This window comes from Arachis hypogaea, chromosome 2, assembly GCF_003086295.3.
Source record: "Arachis hypogaea cultivar Tifrunner chromosome 2, arahy.Tifrunner.gnm2.J5K5, whole genome shotgun sequence".
NCBI lineage: Eukaryota > Viridiplantae > Streptophyta > Magnoliopsida > Fabales > Fabaceae > Arachis > Arachis hypogaea.
This window is the reverse complement of record NC_092037.1, coordinates 17673059-17694563: the sequence shown is the minus strand read 5'-3', so window position 1 is coordinate 17694563 and position 21505 is coordinate 17673059. Positions and strand designations below refer to the sequence as shown.

At 36.4% G+C, this 21505-nt stretch overlaps 2 protein-coding genes across 2 annotated transcripts; both read right to left on the bottom strand.

Moving 5' to 3' along the window:
* Positions 1 to 1623: 1623 nt before the first annotated feature.
* LOC112740492 (auxin response factor 8) lies at positions 1624 to 9046 on the bottom strand. The gene is made up of 15 exons (XM_025789178.3): positions 8665 to 9046; positions 8224 to 8589; positions 7957 to 8072; positions 7708 to 7806; positions 7556 to 7612; positions 7303 to 7458; positions 7141 to 7225; positions 5677 to 5767; positions 5421 to 5585; positions 5213 to 5335; positions 4849 to 4924; positions 4391 to 4538; positions 2869 to 3872; positions 2607 to 2797; positions 1624 to 2030 (listed from the first exon to the last, which is right to left on the bottom strand). Exons 2-15 carry the CDS (start codon positions 8267 to 8269, stop codon positions 1907 to 1909), a joined length of 2481 nt encoding a protein of 826 aa, XP_025644963.1. The 5' UTR covers positions 8270 to 8589; positions 8665 to 9046; the 3' UTR covers positions 1624 to 1906.
* Positions 9047 to 12972: 3926 nt separating this feature from the next.
* LOC112722629 (uncharacterized) lies at positions 12973 to 15476 on the bottom strand. The gene is made up of 2 exons (XM_025773727.1): positions 14864 to 15476; positions 12973 to 14783 (listed from the first exon to the last, which is right to left on the bottom strand). Exons 1-2 carry the CDS (start codon positions 15474 to 15476, stop codon positions 12973 to 12975), a joined length of 2424 nt encoding a protein of 807 aa, XP_025629512.1.
* Between the last annotated feature and the right edge of the window lie 6029 nt (positions 15477 to 21505).

Here is a 21505-nt window from a genome sequence, read left to right as displayed (position 1 = left end):
ACAATGCTACATGGCCAGCAAATATTATTATTTTTTGCCAGCACTTAGCCTACAATAATTTGGACCCATATTTACAGACATTTTGTACACAAAAAATATATAATTTGCACATATATTTACTAGAATTTTGCACACATAAATCAATACAATTTGCATCCATGAATTAATATAATTTGCATCCACGTTTTTCAGAATTTACATACATAAATTAGTAAAATAACAATTTAATATTTGTACTAGTTAAATAATAACTAAAAATACTAAAAATTACTAGCTCCCAAGAGTTTCTCTTCTTGACAATTATCCCGGAAGATGACGAAATTCCAACCAAAAAAAAAAAACTATCAATTTTAATTAGCACAAATTAACAATTTCACATGCCACCTAAACATGTCCCATTAACCCCTGATAAAAACATGTCCCATTAACCCCTGATAAATCATTGACGGAAAGATCAAAGGCCAGAAAGGGAGATTTGTTTTTATGGAGGATTGTGATCTTTCTAAAAAAAAAATTGCTAAGGACTGGAATAGATAATCACCCTAATTAAAATGCTTTTCCAACACGTTAATAACATCTTTGTACAACTCCGACAGAATCTCACGAGCCTTTGCATTCTCTCCTGTGAGGAGATTATAAATTCTTTGTTTTGAATTAAATAAAATATTCTATAAAAATGATTAGAATCTGAAAAATTATTAAGCAATTTAGTCTCTGAACTTACACGCGAGTCTCAATTTAGTTCTTGAGATTTTAATTATCTCTATTTAGTCCCCAAAGTTTATAAACGTGCCTCATATTAGTCCGTGAGACGATTTTTAGTATGAAAATGTTAATGAAGCGCTGTTATAAACTATCAGATGTCCTGTTAAAACTTGTAAAATAATGCAGTTTTAATTTTGACATTTAAATAGTTCAAAAAGGGCATCGTATCACTTATTTTGTTAGATAAAATTTTAATAAACACCATTTACAATGTTTTTGGATTATTTGAGTGCCAAAACTAAAACATCATTTTACAAAATTTAGTGTGACGTCCGACTGTTCACGACAGTGTTCCGTTAACGTTTGTATGTTAAAAATTATTTCAAGGACTAACATAAGTTATATTCACAAAGTTTGAGGACTAAATAAAGACAATTAAAACTCGAAGGACTAAATTGAGCCTTACATGCAAGTTCAGGAATCAAATTGAATATTATCTCAAAATTATTTCTATTAATATCCAAACAAATGATTTCCAAATAAAAAATTTAACATACTCCTAAAAGATATATTCCCTTCAAATGATTTATCCAAACACATTCTAAAATCAAGTGTTCAGAATAGGTTGCTAACTGGCTAATCTGAAATTTTAGTGTGTAAAAGCAGGCAAAGATTAATACTTAAAAAAGGTCTAAAACTCAGAAAAAAAATCACCAAATGGATCGTTCGAGAAGCTATCACAACTAAGAATGGCATACACAAAATCAAGAGTAAAATCTGAACCAAGCTATAAGGCCATTCCATTGGGACGCAATGCCACAAATAACATGAAACATAACCTAACCTTTCAGCATTCTCTAGATTTCTTTCTACAAAATTAGCTCATGCAAGAGAGTTACCAAATAGTACAGTAGTGAATAGTGATAATAATAATACTAACATTTCTAGCATTCAGTACATAAGTTACAAACTAGTAGAACAAATCTTTGTCCTGAGATTCTCTTGATTAAACAAAAATAGTTTGTCCTAAGTTTCTTATCATAAATTTTATCAACTCTCCAAGTAATTAAGATGGTGAAAGTGGAACAGATAGATAATACAGAACATATCTAGATATGCAAGTTCTGGTCTAAAAGTAGTGTTCAAAGCATGTGATACTTATGTCATGACCGTGGGAATTGAAGGGATAGTTTTCAATATCTCAGTAATCCCCTATTGATGGTAGGCCGGGAGCACTGTCGCGAGATTCTACGCCTTGATCTCCCATCTTTTGAATATCTTCAGGTGAAAGTATTTTGATATACCAAACATTGTTGACAAATGATCTATAAAAGGTTATGCAGAAAATCCACGTACCAAAGAAGGAAAAATGTCAAGAAAATCTTATAAGATGAAATAAATAAGGTTTAAATAAGTTTTTAGCCTCTAATGGTCCTTATAAAAAAAGAAAATTGGTTTGGATCCAAATATTTTCAAAAACATTTCGTTTACGTTCCTATCATTTTGTTTGTTTCTTAGTCCCCCATATTATAGTAATATTCTATAATTGTTTGAAGTCTCTAACAATTATGATAATTTGGTTTAGATAATATTTTCAGAGTAGCAAATTATCATAATCTTTTGTGGATCAAAACCTATTATTTTTCAATATGTATTAACCTATTATCAAAAGAGGATTTTTATAGGTATCAAAACCAAATACCTCTTGAAATGTTTGGATTGAAACCAAAAAGAAACTTCATTGGGAACAAAACCAAGATTCACAATATTTACAAGGACCAAAAAGAATTCGAAGCCAATAAAATAAACATTGCATGTTTTGCTAAGGTGAAGGGCTGTGGATAGAATGAGACAAATTCATTGAGCAAAACTAAATTGTGTAAATATGAAGTTGTACTTACTCCCACGGATCGTCCCCAAGGAGAAGAATATCATTCTCCCTGTCGACGAATACAAGCTGCCAGCCTGATCTAAGAGGGTCTTCTAACTTCCCCTCAATTCCAAACATCTGAGCCAACTCTTCTCGCAGTTCATGATAGCTGCTGAACCGGGAGATGTCAAGCGAGCGCCCAACTGACCCTGATTTGTAAACCTGTAAAAATACAAAACTATATTATAAATGACTCAGAAAGCAGCAGTTAGTTGTAATAGTATGACTCAAACCTTGACAAAGGTTGGTGTCTGGTTTTGGGGGTCAACTTGTCCCGCACTTTGCATTAACTCAGATGAATCTTGCATACAAGCATATAGAGGACCCTGGTATCCAGAATTCCCTAATGGCATTGTTGAAGCATCGGTATCAGCGGATGAAGTCGTATAATGTGGGACAGTGGCAGGGAGTAGAAGACCGGATGAATCAATATTGACTCCAAAGAGGGTTGGATTCTGAGTGTCTGAATTACGATGTGGTGATGCCACTGCAATATCTTTTCCAGAATATTGCACATGTGACATTGAGTTGCCAAAAGCATTAACCTGCATAGGTGTATACTTTGCAGGCCATGATTGTTGGGGTGACTGTTCTGTCGGTATCGAATGACCACCTCTGGATAAATTCAAGAGATTGCTGCTCCCTTCAGGACAAAGTGAACCAAGCATGTTCTGTCCTGGTGAACCTGATGCTTCAAACTTCATGCTTGAATCTACAAACTCTGATTTTGAATACGATGGCGAAGGCAAACTAGAGTGTTGCCTTTGGTGGAGCTGGTCACCCTGAACTAGAAGTGCATCTTGATAAGTGTGCTGCTCCGCATGGTCTTCTCGGTTGTTGTGCGATTTCTGAAAGAGCTGCTGCTGAGTCATGTTCTCTCCCAATACTGGTGCTTGTGGCTGCAAGATATTAGAAGGCACTGATTGCTGAATCGTTTGCTGCTGCTGCTGAAGCTGGATAGAAGTGTTGACATTTCCTGATTGATGAAGATAATTGAAAGGCTGTTGGAAATTCAACATTTGTTGCCTCAAGAGTTCTCCACTCCCTATGTTCTGCAAACCAGCTGCCAACATGGCTTGGTACTGCTGATTATGATCATTTCCAAGCAAAGCCGGATCAAGCCTCTGCTGCATCCATGGCAGCATTCCAACACTTTGAAAATTGATTGAATTCAGACCTTGGTCGCCAGGTCCACCTCTAAGCCACATTAGCCCATTAGTTGGGTCATCTCTGCCATCTGTAACATGAACTTTTTTTCGTTAGGTAAATATGATACAAAGAGATCTAATCCCCTTTTATTTTGTTAATGAAGATCATGGAAAATCTGATGTGGCCTGATGTGGCTAATTTGATCTCAATATTCAATATTAAGTTATTACCGTCTTTTGTTAAGTAAATATGAACAAAGAGATCCAATCCCTTTTGTTTTGTTCATGAAGCACATGGACAATCTAATGTGGCTAATTTGATTTCAATATTCAATATTAACTATTTTTCATTTGAAGATACATTGTCAAACAAGGAAAACAAAATTGTGGGACAGGGAGGATCAGTAAATATTTTGTTTTTGTATGCAAGAAAAAAAGAAATATGTAAATTTAAATGTAACACTACAAAATCTTATCAGTGTCTCTTCTCTTTAGAATGAAATGATATCTCTTCTATAACCCATGGCATTGATGTCATATTATACCATCTATATTGCAATTAGGTGGAAGACAGTTTGAAAAACTAGAACTGAAATAAAACTAGTACCAAGAAAAGATGAGGTGCCAGGATGCCATGGACGTTTCAATCTGAGCGGAAATAGTGACGGATACATTGGGAATGTTGTTAAAGGCTCAATTTCCCATAGTGATACTCTTGGCTGCCTATCTCCTGCTGTGGATTCATCCCAACCAACCTACAAGGTAAAGAAGGAAGAAAAGGTTGCTCATAAAGTTGCTAGCTTATGAAGTTTCAAGGACACTCTTTAAGGCATGGAACACAAATTGTGAAGCTTTACGCCAATTGAATTCCTATCCTTATCTTCCTGACTGTGACATTTAACATTGTACGTATTTAAACATGGCTGCAAAAGAAGAAAGCTACAATAGCATAACCAGTACAATTCCTTAAGGTTATATTTGCAAGATGGCATTAACTTTGGTTTAACAACCGAATACATTGCATGATGTGCCTAATTTTATGCATTAGATTGTGATCTTATATACCTTTACAGATCGCCAATGAGAATTTGGCCAACGAACTGGATCCAAGTCACTTATTCCAGTTATTGTACCCATGTACCTGCAAAAAGAAAAAGTGACTTCTGCCTAAGTAAAAGAAAAGTAGCATGATGCCACACAGCATAAATGAATTTTGGAAAACAAAAAAGCACAGAAGCAAAAACACTATTTCAATGAAGAAAACTTTTCAATCTCTAAACATATCTGAGGGAAAATCCTCCAAAATAAAAAGTTCATGTGCTCCATACAAATAGGGGCCAAACATTCAGGCAAGCTGTTTTTTACTCCTGTATCATACATTCAACTATATTTATCCTAACAAAAATATATATTTGATTGCTGTAAGTACCTCCGGACACTTGATTCTTCGGTCTCGAAAAGCATCCTGAAACGCATACCAACAGAAACACGTGTATGGTATACAGCTTTGATATATTTTGAAAGTGGTATGACGAACTCGGATGGACTAGCCCTGCCCAAGACGGAACTGTCAAAAAAACATTGTAATTTCTAATAGGGTGGCATCAGAAGATGAAATGTATTGCAACATTCACAACCTTGGATTATAGAACACCGTGAAACAGCTATTAGTTGCTGCAGCATGGGCAGCTGCTGCAAGAAGCCCAATATGCATACTATCACTGGATAGAACTGAAGAAGGCATTACAGTTTGTGGTCGATTGGCACGACGTATTCCCAAAAGAAGCTGATTCTTTTCATTCCTAATAATGGAAATGCATATAGAAACAGTAAACAAGCTTTCTGCAGCATCAAAGGGGAAATTTAAGTTGACAAAAAGGTAAAAGTAAACACCATATGAAAAGCACAGAATCTCCTGCCACAAGTCTTTTGGCACTAACAAATACACTCCAGCCGGTAGTAAGAAGGTGCCTCTTTGGCTGTCCTGAAATGACATGCAAGCAATAGACATGTCACCTTAATCAGATAGTTTCATCAATTTATGTAGTTAAGCCTGCTTTCTTAAACAATAAATCAAGTGCTCCCAAGCAGAGGATTGGTAAAATGAAATTTCCGTTATAATGTACAAAAACAAATGTATACCTCAACGACAGAGGCCCAGCATATGCTGAAGACCAAATATTTGGAGCTACCTTTTTATAAGCCAACATTCCTTGTTAAAAGGTAATTTGGCTGCCATCACTACTAAAAAGTCCAATTTTAATGGGTAAACAGAAGTGATGCAATTAATGGAATATACATATGTGCCGGCAATCTAGCTATTTGGATGTATTTGTCAAATTAAATAGTTGGTTTCGCCACATTATTCTATTTGTAATTTGTATAAGTAGTCCAAATAAAATAAATTCCTTCAGTTCCACACTGAGATAATGTAGCATAGTTTCGACAAGGGGTAAAACCAAAAGCTAAATTACCTTGCTACGCTCTATCTATACACAGATTTTTTCACTCCAGATCAACAAAACACCATAACATTTGGACATAATCCTCTTGTGTACAAGGGAAAATAGACTTTCCTAATAGAGTATTAGTACAATTTGATTTCCTATTGGATGACAATCAGTAGGAGAGACTGTAAAATTAGATATCATTTATGTTCCTCACAGGATGTATTCTAGAGAAACCTAATTGATTCACAATATCAGAGATCGGCATGATTTTAAGATAAACTGATCATGTGCTAATTGATAATATATAATTTTTAAGGTTATGCATTTGGCATACACAACAGCAAAACTCATGGATGGTACAGAATAAATTGCTCACATGATCATTAGCAATATAAATCGAGTTCATGGTCAAAGGAGAGCACATATAATTTTAAAATCATTTTATACCATAGCTGGTAACATTAAAGTGCTTAGTTGCCTTAAGATTCCAGCGCCCCTACTCTAAACTAGAGATCTTAATGTGTATACTGGGATAATCAATGCAAATATACACACAAGCAAGTACAGCACAAAGTTCGTACATGCTAAAGGAAGGATGTATTGGTTTGCCGGCATGTCTTCCGGGGAGAAAACAGGCCCTATCCTATATATGATTAAAGGTTCTTTCAAGAAAGGCAAGTTATTAAAGCAATTAAGCAAATCATATAACTATAAGTTAATAGGAAACATGTGAATCAGTACAACCTACTAGCATACAGCTACCTATGCTTCCAGAAGATATTTCAATCTTTTTATCATGCTAGCTTTATTGTTATCCACAGAAAAGGGAAAATCCACACATGGACATGGTAGAAGTATAAGATAGCAAGCCATTGCAGTCAAAAGAACGAAATAATACAACTCTTACCCCTAAAAATATGACGAAATTTCCACTCAACATCATGGAGATCTCTAGCAATTAGTTCTTGTGCAGGCGGTTGCAATGAGAAATCCTGTACAACCCATATAGAAGAGAAATGCATCTATATTCTACAAGAGAAACCCACAAAGAAAATACAATGGATACTACCAGCGGAGGGAAAACTTTCTCAGCTGCACGACGCGGAACAGAAAACCCTCCATGTGTGCTGGTGTCACTAGCAGTTAAGGTCTTGCAAAAATAATTTGAGGGCTGCTTACTTGGAACTCCCAATTCCATGGGAAGAAATGTATCCTTCTGCTCTTGCTGCATGCAATGCATAACCAAAAGCACAAATTCCAACTCTAGAAATATAAAACAGCCTCATTACAAGTGAAACAAGTTGTCAAAGAACGACAAATACCGGAGTCAACGGCTGCAGTGTCATTTGGGCATAAACTTCATCTGTTTCAACATCTGCCTGGAAAATTAATGCATACTCTAGTTGACTAAGTTTACTCTAATGGAAGAAGGAAAAGGTAACTGAACTATCGTCGCTAAAGACATAATACCGACATGCATCGTGACATTGTGAAGTTGGCAAATCAACTGGGGAGGCAAGCTCGGGTAATTCGGTATGTGGCCATCAACTTCTCTGTTAGTTGTGGCAGCAACCTAGAATCATTGTTCATCACATGTTCAGTTCAATGTTGATTCATATGTATAATCAACCACAAGAAACTAGATTGAATTGCTTTCAATCCAAAGTCAATGCACCTTCCCAAGTACGAAAATACACAAAACAATCAATGTAGTATAAAGCACCTGCTCACTATGACCCTGAGGGAAGTAAACCACACGAGTCCCTGCAGTTGGTAGGGACACCAATGGACCCGCACATGCATGCCATAGCTCAGAATTCAAGCACTTCTTCTCCCCTCCTATAAATCAGGTTATCACAAAAAAAGAGAAAAAAGGAAAACACTCACAGTGGCATTTAAACAAACACAAAAGGGGCATTGAAAGAGACTTGAAATATTCATGTAATAAAATTTTCTGTTTCTTTTTCAATATGCAAAAGTGCATAGATACCTTCATGTTGTCCCTGCTGAGGCAACCCTGATGTTGAAAGCTTCATATCAAGCTTTACCCTTTTCCCTCCTTTTGAAGACAAAGTTTTCAGTAATCACACACACACACATGGAACCCTAACTCATTTCAACCACCACCACCCCCCTCAATTCCTCTCATAGCCTTCACATTCCTCCCACTTGCCAATGTACTCCATCCCCAGAAAAACACACATCACTCAACAATGGGATCCATAAAAGAAAGCACAACTTCACCAATTCACCGTAGTAGTTAACTAGTTAATAGAACTAACAACCTCACCACCAAAAGAAAAAAAGAGAAGCTAGAACCAACAACTAGCTAGAAGAGAATCAATCCAATCCTTCACTGCAAAAGGGGGATATTATATCAGTGTTTGCAACAAAAACATTTCAATCAAATAAAGGCATGGAACATGATGACCTATGAGTTGAACCCAATCCAGAATTAACCAAGCTGCACCAACAACAACATCAAAAAAGTTGGTGACATGTTGCTCAAGATCTCCATGAAAGGAACAGAAATAGTAAAAGAACACAAGAAGAAAAAAAAGAAAAGAAAAAGAGGAAGAAAGATAATAAAGCAAAAATGAAAGGGTTGCAAGAATAGCAAGTAGCAGCGGTAAAAGCCAGCAAGTGAATGAAAGTGTGTTGAACGTAGTAAAGTGTCTCTCTTTTGTGGTTTATCTATCATCACTGTGACACATCCCCCACAAAACTGAAGAAGAGATTTTTTTGTTTTTATTTTTATTATTTATTTTTCTTTTGGGTTTGACAAATGAACAGTGATGAGGGAAAGAGAGAGAAAGTAAAAGGAGGGTCTTTGCCATATATAAGGGGGTCCCGACCAAACTGGACATGGTTGCAGAGGAGAGAGAAACCTCAGTGAACTGATAATGACCGTTGGATATTCCGTACATGTTGAATATAAGCCGTTGATTTATGTTTGATGTGACAGCAGGCATGTGCCACCATCCTTCAGTGGTCGTTGTCGGAGTACGGAGTATTATGAAGGTGAGAAAAAATAAATATAAAAAAATTACCATTAATAAATTAATACTAATAAGACGGAAATTATTTTATATATGGAGGAAGTGTTGGTGAATTGGCCGGATATTGGCTAAGGAGGGGAATTACCGAAGGGTGGAGCTCAAGCTCAACACGCCGGGGGCGTGGTGGCTGAGCGGGAGAGACACTTGGCAGCACGCCGGGGGCGTGGTGGCTGAGCAGGAGTGGCACGTTGCAGCACGCCAGGGGCGTGGTGGATGAGGTGGATAGCCAGAGCGGCAGCACGCGGGGGGCGTGGTAGCTGACATGGCAGCACGCCGGGGGCGTGGTGAGTCATCACGCCAGGGGCGTGGTACGTCAGGGTTGCAGGCGCGGAGTCCCGATGCAGCACCACGCGGGGGGCGTGTTGCAGTCCTGCCTGCATGCAGGAGACAGCCCCCCACCCCGGGAAGCAGCGCAGTGGTTACTCCATGTATATATATTGAGCTTCTTCTCCTCCCATTCAAGAAATATAGCTGAAGGAATGGGAGTTATTGTATGTGGAGGAGATATACGGGAGAAGGAGAGAAAGAAGTGAGTTGGGGTAATATTAGTGAGGAGGGTAGTAAGTAGTAGTGAATAGTGGTGAGTTAAGTTTATATGTGGAGATAAAAAGAATATTAGTTTGAAGGATTAAAAAAAATGGTACGTAATTATCTAGCGCCTGAAGAACATATTATCAACTTTCTGGATCATCCTATTTATGTAAGTAAATAAATTTTTTTTTGATGTATTTAAATTATTTTATTTTTTATGTATTTTTTTTATGATACATATATATATTTTGGTGTTGAGAATATTATTCTGTATATTTTTAAATATTTTAAAAATATAATAATATTTTTTATAAAATAATAATAATAATAATAATAATAATATATTTAGTAAGTAAATTATATTATACTGTATTGTTATTAAAAAATTTAGTAAGTAAATATTATAATAAATTAAATATGTAAAATGTATAAAAAATAATAATATATTATAACAGTATGAATTATTATCGTATAGTATAATATATATTTATTATTATATTATTTATAATATTATTATATGATTAGAATATTATTTATAATATTATTATATTATTATATTATTTATAATATTATTATGTTATTTATAATATTATTATTTTTTTATGATATATATTATTTATTATGTTATGTAGAATACATATATATATTATTATATTATTGTACCGTATAATATATATTATTATAATATTATAAGGATTATTATCTAATTAATGTAACATGTAATTTTGTTAATGCAGCCTAACAGGAATTTGTTGGTGCGTAAACTGGATCCACCGCAGACGTGGAATCCGAATGTGGAGAACCACTTACGCGCTACGGGATTCTACCACGTCTCCAGAATTGGAGTCATAAGAGGATTTCACCCCATGTTAGCTGCTCTGGTTGAAAGGTGGAGGCCTGAAACCCATAGCTTTGTATTGCCAATCGGTGAGGTTACAGTGACATTAGAGGACGTTGCTCATATATTCGGGCTACCCATTGATGGAGAGCCTGTCAGTGGATGGACAGATAGTAGCAGCGAGTTTGTTCAAAATCAGGGCATAGCAATATTCGGTCGTGAGCCATCAGTCAGTCATAATGCGAAGTCCTATATAAAGTTGGCTTGGGTTCGACGTATTAGAGATGCAGAGCCGTTGAATACTGAGGAGTCCATCAGGAGATACGTCAGATGTCATATATTCTGTTTGTTAGGGTCGACGCTATTCACGGACAAGTCGACCGCATATGCACATGCGAAGTATTTACCATTGCTTCGCGATTTCGAGCAGATCCATGCTTACAGTTGGGGGTCAGCTTGTCTCGCTCATCTTTACAGAGCACTATGCCGTGCATCACGATATGATACTAAGGAGATGGATGGCCCTCTGAATCTATTGTTTGTTTGGGCATGGGAGCGAATGCCGTTTCTTGCTCCCGTACCGAGACAAACCCTTCCACCCGCCGAGATACCAGTTGCCAAGAGGTAATAAGTCTTATTTTAGTCTTGTGTTATATTCATGATGCATGTTTGACATATGCTGTTTTATTTAAATTTTTTCGATTAATAATGTGTCAGGTGGAGTCATTCGGAACGGACTACAGCGTGGTTATCGAAGACCGTAGAGACATTCAGGCATGACATAGACTACATGGAAGAGGTAAATAGTTATATTTTAGCTGTTCCGTTTTTCAATCCATTATTGTTAGGGTTCTAATATGCCAATAATACTGTGGCAGTTTGAGTGGCGGCCGTATCACGGATTGATCGTTCCGGACGACTTATATCCCCATCTTGAGGTGTGTGACATCGTTGCTCCGTTGTTGTCATTCGAGTGTGTCGAGTGGCACCCTGCGGACCGAGTGATGCGTCAGTATGGATATGCACAACCTCCTCCGGGGGCAGTTAGAGATATTCCAGTTGATCAGCATTGCGTCGTTCTACGTGGAGTGCAGCTACATAACTGGACAGTTTTGCATGGGGCATGGATAGAGGAGTGGGCCCACAGGCAACACAGTCGACTGCGGGATCGGCACCCCCCTCCGACCTGGGATTTTTTCCCGACGGTAGAGTATCGGGAATGGTACGTACGCTCCTATGGACATCTGTTGAGATTGACGGCCTACGTTCCTCATCATCCACAGCCACCTGCCCCACAGCCACCTGCCCCACAGCCACCTCCCCCACAGCATGCAGTGTTTGAGCCGATTCCTTATTATATACCACAGCCACCTGCCCCACAGCATGCAGTGTTTGAGCCGATTCCTTATTATATACCATAGCCACCGGCCTACAGTCATGGTAGCCATCACTCTCAGGCCAGTCACCACTCTCAGCACTCTGAGCACACCCCCCACGCTCAGAGCAGCCACCATTCTCAGCACAGTGACCACGGTCCGTCTGGCCATCATGATGATCCCGTACTTACCATTCCTTCCGGTACAGATTGGTTTGACTTCTCCAGTGGCAGAGAGGCTGGTTTGGGTGGCTGGTCAGATTTCAGTGGTATCCCTTCACTGTCGGTGTCAGCTGATCCACGTAGGGCATCAGTAGATACGGCTCATGGTTTGCAGGGTCGTACTTCCGACCGCACGTCAGCGAGTGCATCATGTGATAGTGGTTTTATGCATCGTCAGCGGGCATACACAGTTGTTGACACGTTCAACCCTGGATCATCCGCTCCGACAGATGCAGGTGGTTCGGCCGCTCCGACAGATGCAGGTGGTTCGGCCGCTCTGACAGAGGCAGGTGGTTCGGGAGCTCCGGGGGTGGATGACTCAGTTCGAGGTCACCCATATGACCTACGGACGGAGCGAAATCCACCTGATAGGTATACTCCATCGCGGTTCAGTCTGGGCATTATGGGTAAGGGACTGAGGTACTTTGGTGGAAAGAAGTGAGCTTCGGTTTAGGTTATCTAGATTTTATTTTCAGAGTTAATTTAATGTAATTCGTGTTTAATGTTTGCTTTGGTAACTTATGTAACCTGTAGTTCCCTTTTTTGTATATTAACTTAAGAAAATCAGTTAATGACAATATTAAGCAAACAGTTAGATATCAATGGATAGACTTCATTTGAAAAAATACAAATAAAAAAGTACAAACACGAATGATAATAAAAGCACTAACTGACGAAATGCAAACTAAAAAGTACAAACACGAGTAAACTAAACTACTGACCAGCACCACTCGGTCCAGCACGCTGCGGACACCTACTCCGACTATGACCCTGAGCCCCACAGAGACGGCATATCCGAGGACCACGCATGTCACGTGAGTCCATTTCATTCAGGTATCGGGTCAGTTTGGGCCTGCCTTTAGACGTCCGCCTCTGTGCGGGATTAGCGACCAATGTGGGTCCCTCATAAGCAGGCCATGTCTCAGGATCTCCTAAGGGTGTGAACTCAAACCTATAAACCTTACGAAGTTCCGTCATCTTGTACACATCATGCACATACAACTGCCAATCAAGACGCTGGTTAGCACAGCAAGCAATAACATGGCGACATGGTATCCGTTCAACCTGAAAGTGCCCACAGTCACACGTCCGTCGCGCTAGATCAACAACTAACACCTTTCCAGTAGTCATTTCGCGCACCTCAAACACCTCATTTCTTCTATCAAACCGGTGCACAACTATGTTCCCAGCCTGTTGCATACTTGCTTCTATCCGCTGTTGCGCAAATGCGGAATACGTAAATCCAGCACGCTTGCGTTCGTGAGACTCCGCACTCTTCCGCGTAAAGAGTTCATTTAACCTATAATATGTTGCTCGTACCAGCGCCAACACAGGTAGATTACGGGCACCCTTCAACACTGAGTTAATACACTCCACAAGGTTTGTTGTCATATGGCCCCATCGATGTCCCTCGTCGAATGCCAATACCCAATGTCTGAGTCCGATGGCATCGCACCACCTGGCATATGCCTCGCCTCGCTCTTCCAACCTCTTATAGTTGATATTGTACTCCTCCACCGTTCTTGAATACCCTATATTGACAACAAGCTTCTGCAAGTGAGGGACTTTGAATGCCCTTAAGAAGTTACTGCCGATGTGTCTTATACAAAACATCCACCATGCTCTTGGAGGTTGCCAGTCACCACCGGAACGATTAACTGCTGCCCGTATTGACTCATGCCGGTCTGAGATCATACCCACACCGTCTTTTCTAACAACATACGTTCGCAGATTCCTGAGGAAGAAGTGCCACGCATCAGCTGTCTCACCTTCCACCAAGGCAAAGGCGATAGGCACAATGTTCTGGTTCCCATCTTGTGCAACAGCGACTAGAAGTGTACCTTTGTATTTTCCGTATAGGTGTGTGCCGTCAACCTGAACCAGGGGCTTGCAATGCCTGAATGCCCTAATGCATGGATTGAAACTCCAAAATACACGATGAAGTATTTTTACACCTTGTGCCTCCTCGTTCCCGTTGTAGAGTGGTCGTGTTTCTATTTGGACAACTGAACCAGGAATCTTCTGCACCATGACCGAGAGCCACCACGGCAATGCTTGGTAAGATTCCTCCCAATCACCGAAAACGATGGCAACTGACTTCTGCTTTGCCAACCAAGCCTTTCGATAACTGATGGTATAGTTGAACCTTGACTGGACTTCCGCAATTATAGATTTCACCTTGATGGACGGGTCCGTCTCGACCAACGGCCTTATAGCCTCAGCAACTGTATCTGAGTCCAACTTGGAATGATCTTGTGAAATCGTTCCGATGGTGCACGTGTGCCTACCGTTGTATCTGCGTATCTCCCAACAACCTTTTCTCCGTATCAAGCTGGCTCGGATAAGCCAGTCACATCCACGCCCGTACATCTTGCATTTTGCATAGAACGTCTGTGGCTCAGACTCAAACACATCATAGTCAACTCCTCTAGATATAGTGAAACTTCTAATTGCTGCAACGACTGACTTTCTAGAGCTGTATTCCATTCCAATTCGGAACTCTCCGTCCTCAGGATCAGGAATACCTACAGAAAGCCGAAATCATCGTTTATTGCACACTCCAACGTATAAAGTAACAAAAACTTCTTATTTAGTCAACACGTACCTCTGTTTGCATATTCCGGAAACTCGGGGGCATGCATCGCGTCGAGATCCAACTCACACATAAAAGGTGGAACGCCCATCGGTTGACTGCTCGAGGGACGAACCACTACATTCTCCACTACTGCCTCAACTCCCACATCACCATCCTCATCTTCATCGCCGGCTTCATAAGTGGCTTCGAAGTCCTCTTCGCTGTCACTATTCATACCTTCGTACACTGCAGCTATATCATCATTTACATCTATATCATTTTGGACCGCTTCTACCTCCTCAGCTTCAAACTCAACGTACAACTCAATCTGTGGGTGTCTCATATAAGTCTGCCGGTGAATTTGAAACATATTCTGCATACTCGCTTCATCCGTGATCGGAATGGTATCAAACTGTATTAGGCCACCAAAAACCACCACCGGATTTCGGTACAGAATTCTGCTCACTCTCATTAACGTACCATTCTCCATGCTTTGACATAGGCCGTTCTGCAGCTCCATTAACGTCATCGTGCATGGAACCACAAACGAAAACGAATTTTGTGACACAAATCTAACTCCCTCATGAGTATTACGTATTATCTCACCATTACGATACACCACCAAATTTGCGGTGTCCTCCATTACACCAACTACAGCATCAAAGAATCCTCACAACACACTCAACTCTCACTCACTCAGTATGGAAAACACTATCGAGCTCTACCTTATATAGAGCGGTGAACTTACCACGCCCCCCACGTGGTTCACACTTGGACCAATCACGTTTCGCCACGTCAGCACGCCCCCGCGTGCTGACGCAGCACGCCCCCCACGTGGTGCAGTCACGGGCCAATCAGATTTCGCCACGTCAGCACGCCCCCCACGTGGTGCAGTCATGGGCCAATGAGATTTCGCCACGTCAGCACGCCCCCTGCGTGCTGACTAAGCACGCCCCCTGCGTGCTGCCTAGGTGGCTCATCCCCAGCTTGCCACCTAGCTTCCACGCCCCCACGTGATGTAAGCACCACGCCCCCTGCGTGCTGTGCATGTCCTCTGCCAACATCCATCTCAGTGTAATACACACAGTTGCTCCATATTCTCCCAATTCACCCACATGTTTTCCATATTGAAATTAATCAGCCCTAATAAGATAATATTTTATTTTTATGGAAATAAAATATCTATCTATGGCAAATAAAAGAGACAAAGAGAGAGCGCATGCTGATTAAGTGATTATTTAGTACAAGAAGAGTTCTAAAAACATCTCAAGAGGATTAAAGTAGAAAATTTTAATTTTTAATGTATTTATAGATATCTTTTTTAAAAAAGTTTATATTTAACTTATTGTTTTTATGGTTGTGTCTTTAAAAACTATCTTTTTAACAAAACAAAAAAGATAAAAGTAAATAGATTATTTTTTATGTTTTATAATTATTTTTCTTTTTTTTGTCTTGCATATTCACTATTTTCGCTTCACAGTAAAAAAAAAATTAAATGTGGTGGCTCATTATTTTGAATATGATTATAATGCGTGTGTAACGGTGAGTTATGGAGGTATGAGAGGTTAATACAATATTGTGACGGCGTTAGATTTTTAAAATTAGAGGAATGAAATCGGATCGTCCGATTTTTTTGTGGCAGTAAAGAGAACACAAATTGGACGGTCCAATTTGTGTATGTTAAAAGAATTTTGAATTAACATTTGTATAATAATCGGATGGTCCGATTTCATGCATGCAGTATTTTTAAATTCGTATATATACCTAAACCGGTTAAAATACGGTCGGCCTGTCCGATTTTTATGTTTATATATACCTAAAGTTGGCCGAACATGTCTATTTCTTCTTCGTCTCTCAATTCTCTTTTCTGAAATTTCTCTGGTTCTTTCTTCTTCTTCATTATTTCAACAGCAATAATACTAAGATTGAGAGTGTTTGATGTGAATATATCATAATGGATAATAGAATGATATTAAAAATTTATTATCATGGACAGAATTTGTTACAAACAGTTGAAGGAGTGAAATTTGTGTGTGAAAATTCGTTATATATTGTTATTTTATTTACATTGTTGTTTGAAGAATTAAAAGGTGTGATTTGTGAGAAAATGGGTTCTTAAATATCTAGGAGAGTGTCATGCATTTTGTACAGGTATCTTATATCCGTATATGTAACTGATGAAGCGAGCTTGCAAGATATGTTTTCAGTGTATATGGAAATTCGATCATAGATATCGTTCATCAAGCTGTATATTGAGTTCGAACAATCTAAAACAGACCGAAATAGTGATAGCGAAGAGGAGTTTAAAAGTAACTATAAGGTCGTTGATTCGGGTGGAGACAAAGATCAGGCTGATGACACTATAGAGGCAGATGTGGCGGAGGTGGCAAATGCACTAGTAAACCAACATTCATTTGTGGAGCTTGCTTTCATGCGTTCGTTGGATTTGGAGGCCATGCATGTACTAAAATTTTCTCAGTATATGAATGTAGGTATATATTTTTGATACAATGTATGATAGATAAATATTACAGATTAATTAGGTAGCATGACCAATATGTGATCTATGAAATATCAATTGATCATGTAAAGTTTTTTTTTTATTTAGTAAGTAGCATTTGATTGATTATTTATTTTTATTTATTTATTAATTGTTTATGTATATTTTATAATTTATTATATATTGTAGTTAATAATTTATTATTACTTATTTATATTTATATTTTGGATAAGGACACGAGTGGTCCTACACAATATCCAATACAAATGCGTCAGATATGTCAAATCTTAATTAAATTGTATGATCCTGCTGAAGTTACGGAGCAACGATAGAAATTTTCAGTACACCGATGCCTCAGGCTTATCTCCAAACAGAATGATCCTAAATAATAACAATATGTGGCACTTTATGTACCTCTAAATCTTAATATCATTATCCAAGACTAAGGCTGCGTTTGTTTCTAAGAACTGAGAACAGGACAGGACAAGACACTGATGAACAGAGATAAAATTTTGTGTTCTTATATTCTGTTTGGTGATAAACTAGAACAAATTATGAAAATCCAATATTTAAATAAAAAATATATATAGTAATTATTATTATAAATATTTTACAACTTAAAAATATTAAAAATAATTAATATTTATTTTAATCAATTTAAATTTATTAAATAGTCATCTCATTTACCCGCTTAAGCAAGTATTTGGAGTTTGAATCTCGTCTTGTGTGTATCACAATCCATTAGTTAGTGACAGACCTTTAATAAATAGAGCATCAATATGTGGTGGATTAATTCTCGACTTGCCAAATTAGGAAATCCATAGAAAAAAATTGTATTTGTCTTTAAAATAGATTAATTTTTCATTAATAAAAATACTTATGAATTTTTGTCTTTGTTGAAATTTACTTGGGACAATTTATTTCTATTATATTCATTATTGAAATCAAAATAATATGATCAACTTATTACTTATTAAAACTTCACATTTTATGAAATAATTTTTAAATTTTCAAATTCATAAACTTATGTCATTATAAAAGTTATTAGATCGATTAATATTTTTTGGTAATATTGTGTATCGAAACACCATCGTTGAGTATTAGTTAGTATGAAAAGAAACCGATAGCAACTTTTGTTATTCAATATATAATTTATTCTATTGAAAAATAAATTAATATGGTAATGAGGACTCAGGGGAGCGTGAGAAACCCACTTTCCATCTCTCATTCCTATTTAAAAAAATGTCTCTGTTCTTTCTCCGTCATTGCAAGTTCCTGTTTAATTATCTCTTAGAGAACGTAGATTTCTTCGGATATTTACGAATATTCTTTGAAATTTTTTTAAAAAATTAACACAAAAAGACATAATATAATAAATCATAAAATAATCAATTCAATATAATTCAACACAATTTATAACATATTCGTTATGAAAAATAACATTTCAAAAGGAGAAAACATAAAAAAATAATCCAACATAATTACATAACATAATTTTTTAGGACGATACTGAGCGACATAGTGACGGACTTGATGAGAGGTAGAGAAAGTGAGTTAGAGAGAGAGGATCAATGCTGATAATGAGTATAGAAGAAAAAGAAAAAATTCGAATTGGAGGCAGAAATTAGGATTACTAAATTCAAGAAATGGATTTACGTATATATAAATTAGGATAAATTAATAATTTTATATTCGCGTATATTTAATAAGTTTTATGGGGCGGGTACTTATGTCCGTTCCCCTATTAGGAGTGGCAAACGAGAAAGTCCGCCCTGTCTTGCCAAAAGCCCGCCCTACCTAGTAAGACAGTCCTGAATTTGCCTCCCGCCCGCCTAATGGTAGGCTGGCGGGATCTCCTTTTTTTATAAGCCATTAAATATTAAACAATATATATAATTTTACAACGATTTCAATAAATTTCTAATTTCTAAAAACATAAAAAAATTATAATTTCTAAATTCATGTACATTAACGCCTTTATAATTATAAATATGTAACAAATATAATTATAAATAATTTTTTTAAAACAAAATAATAAAACCAGCATTGTCCAAAGCAAAACAAATATGATCAAAAATATAACTTAAAACTTCTTCAATTATCATCTTCATCATTTTGTAGATCAATAACATCATAGAAATTTGTAAAAAATGGCTCTACCAAAATAAAAGCTTGGCCCAGCGGAAAAGCCTGCCCCGCTCCGCCGAAGCCTGCCAAATCCCGTGGATTAGGCGGTGCAGGGTAGGCGAGATTTTTAAGTTTGGTGGCCATAAATTTCCAGCCCAACCCGCATTTTTTGGCGGGTTATACGACCAGCTCAACAGATTTCGACCCGTTTGCCACCCCTAGTCCCCATTCATTTTCGCATGGCAGGTCGTGAGGATTTCAGGAGTCACCATCTAGCTCCAAAACGCGAGTAATCCCTGCAAATACCCGTTTTGGCTATTTTTGTGATCATTCTTATTGTTAGCATTCATTGGTTCGTGACGTGGAGATATTCTAACCACTCAATAAATTCTTAGATAATTAAAATTTAGATTATATTATTTTTATAAAGTTACATGTATCCTTGTTATAACAATATTAATAAAAGATAAATGGATAAACACTAAACTATTGTTTGGATATAAGATAAAAAATAAGAGGAAAGAAAATGGAAAGAAAAGTACATTTTTGTGTGTGTTGTTTAGATGAAAAAAATGAATGAAAAGAAAATAGAGGAAAAAATTTCTTTTGCTTGAATGGAAGGAAAAGTAAGAAGAGAAAAAATTATAATAGAAAAAAATTATATTAATGTTTTTATATATTATATATAAATTATATTTCAAATGGTAACTCTATATTTTTATCCATGTTTGCACTTTTGAATCAGTTTTCTTCGTAACTTTGAAGAGAAAAAATTTACGTGAGCTTCATATACACTTTTATATTTTTCATTCAATTTCTTTGTTGAACCAAATAATGAAAAATTAATTTTTTCTATCCATTTTCTTTCCCAGCATGTTATTTCTCTACAAATTCTTCTAATCTAAACAATGCATAAATATGCACATTTTTTATATATATAACAATAACTAATATCACATATTAGGCTAATTTACGTTGATAAATCAAAGTCACCCTAAAATTACCTGAATCCCCTAAATCCAATAACGTTGCCTAGTTGTCTCCATTTAAATCGAATTTAATGAATTCGAATTAGAATAATAAGTAATAAATCTAATTTATATTTAATAATTTACCTCTAACTTATGGTAAAAATATAAGATATGATGCCCAAAAAAAACTAAATCGTCATAAATTTTTTACTAACAAAAAAATATATTTTTTTATTTTGTAGACACGTATCTATTTTTTTAAGTTATATATTTTAATTTATATAAATTAATGATAATTAAATGTAAAAAAATACTAATTAATAAAGGAATAAAATTTAAGATAAACATGTCCTAAATAAATTGAAATAAAATAAAGACTTTTAATTATGATCATTAATTATAATTCATATATTTACTTCAAGATTTATATTTCGAAAACACAGTATATTAATATTTTGTATTTTTATTTTTTAATTTTATACTATCACAAATATTAGTTACTCTCCAATAATGACAATTCTTTTAAAAAAATAAACATAACTAAACTATCTTAGAATTATATAATAATTTTCAACATAACAAAAAAATATACAATTACCTAAAATATAATATTTGTGTAGTAACTAAAATTTAATTGTCAATATAAAGTAATATATAATATCATTTCATAATCAAATAAGTGTTTAATCGAAGAATTTAATATTTATATAATAATATGACAAAGTAAATTAAAGTTTGAGTTTAATCATAGCAAGCGTTCAAGTTTAAATTTTTATAAATTAATTTATTTGTGTTAAAGTGAATTGTGCAATAAAAAATTTATAAAAAATTCATATATTGAAGTAGACAATAATTTATTTGTAAATACAAAAAGTGTATTGAATAAGTAAGAAATTATTTTATTTTAATTTGGTCCATAATTTATATGATTTGAATCTAGCTCAATATATATGATTTGATTTGATTTGATTTGATTATTAGTTGAAAGTATCTCAGTTGCCTATTTTATTCATAGATTTATTATTTTAATGACTAATAAATTAATCAAATTAATTAATTAGTACACACAATAAA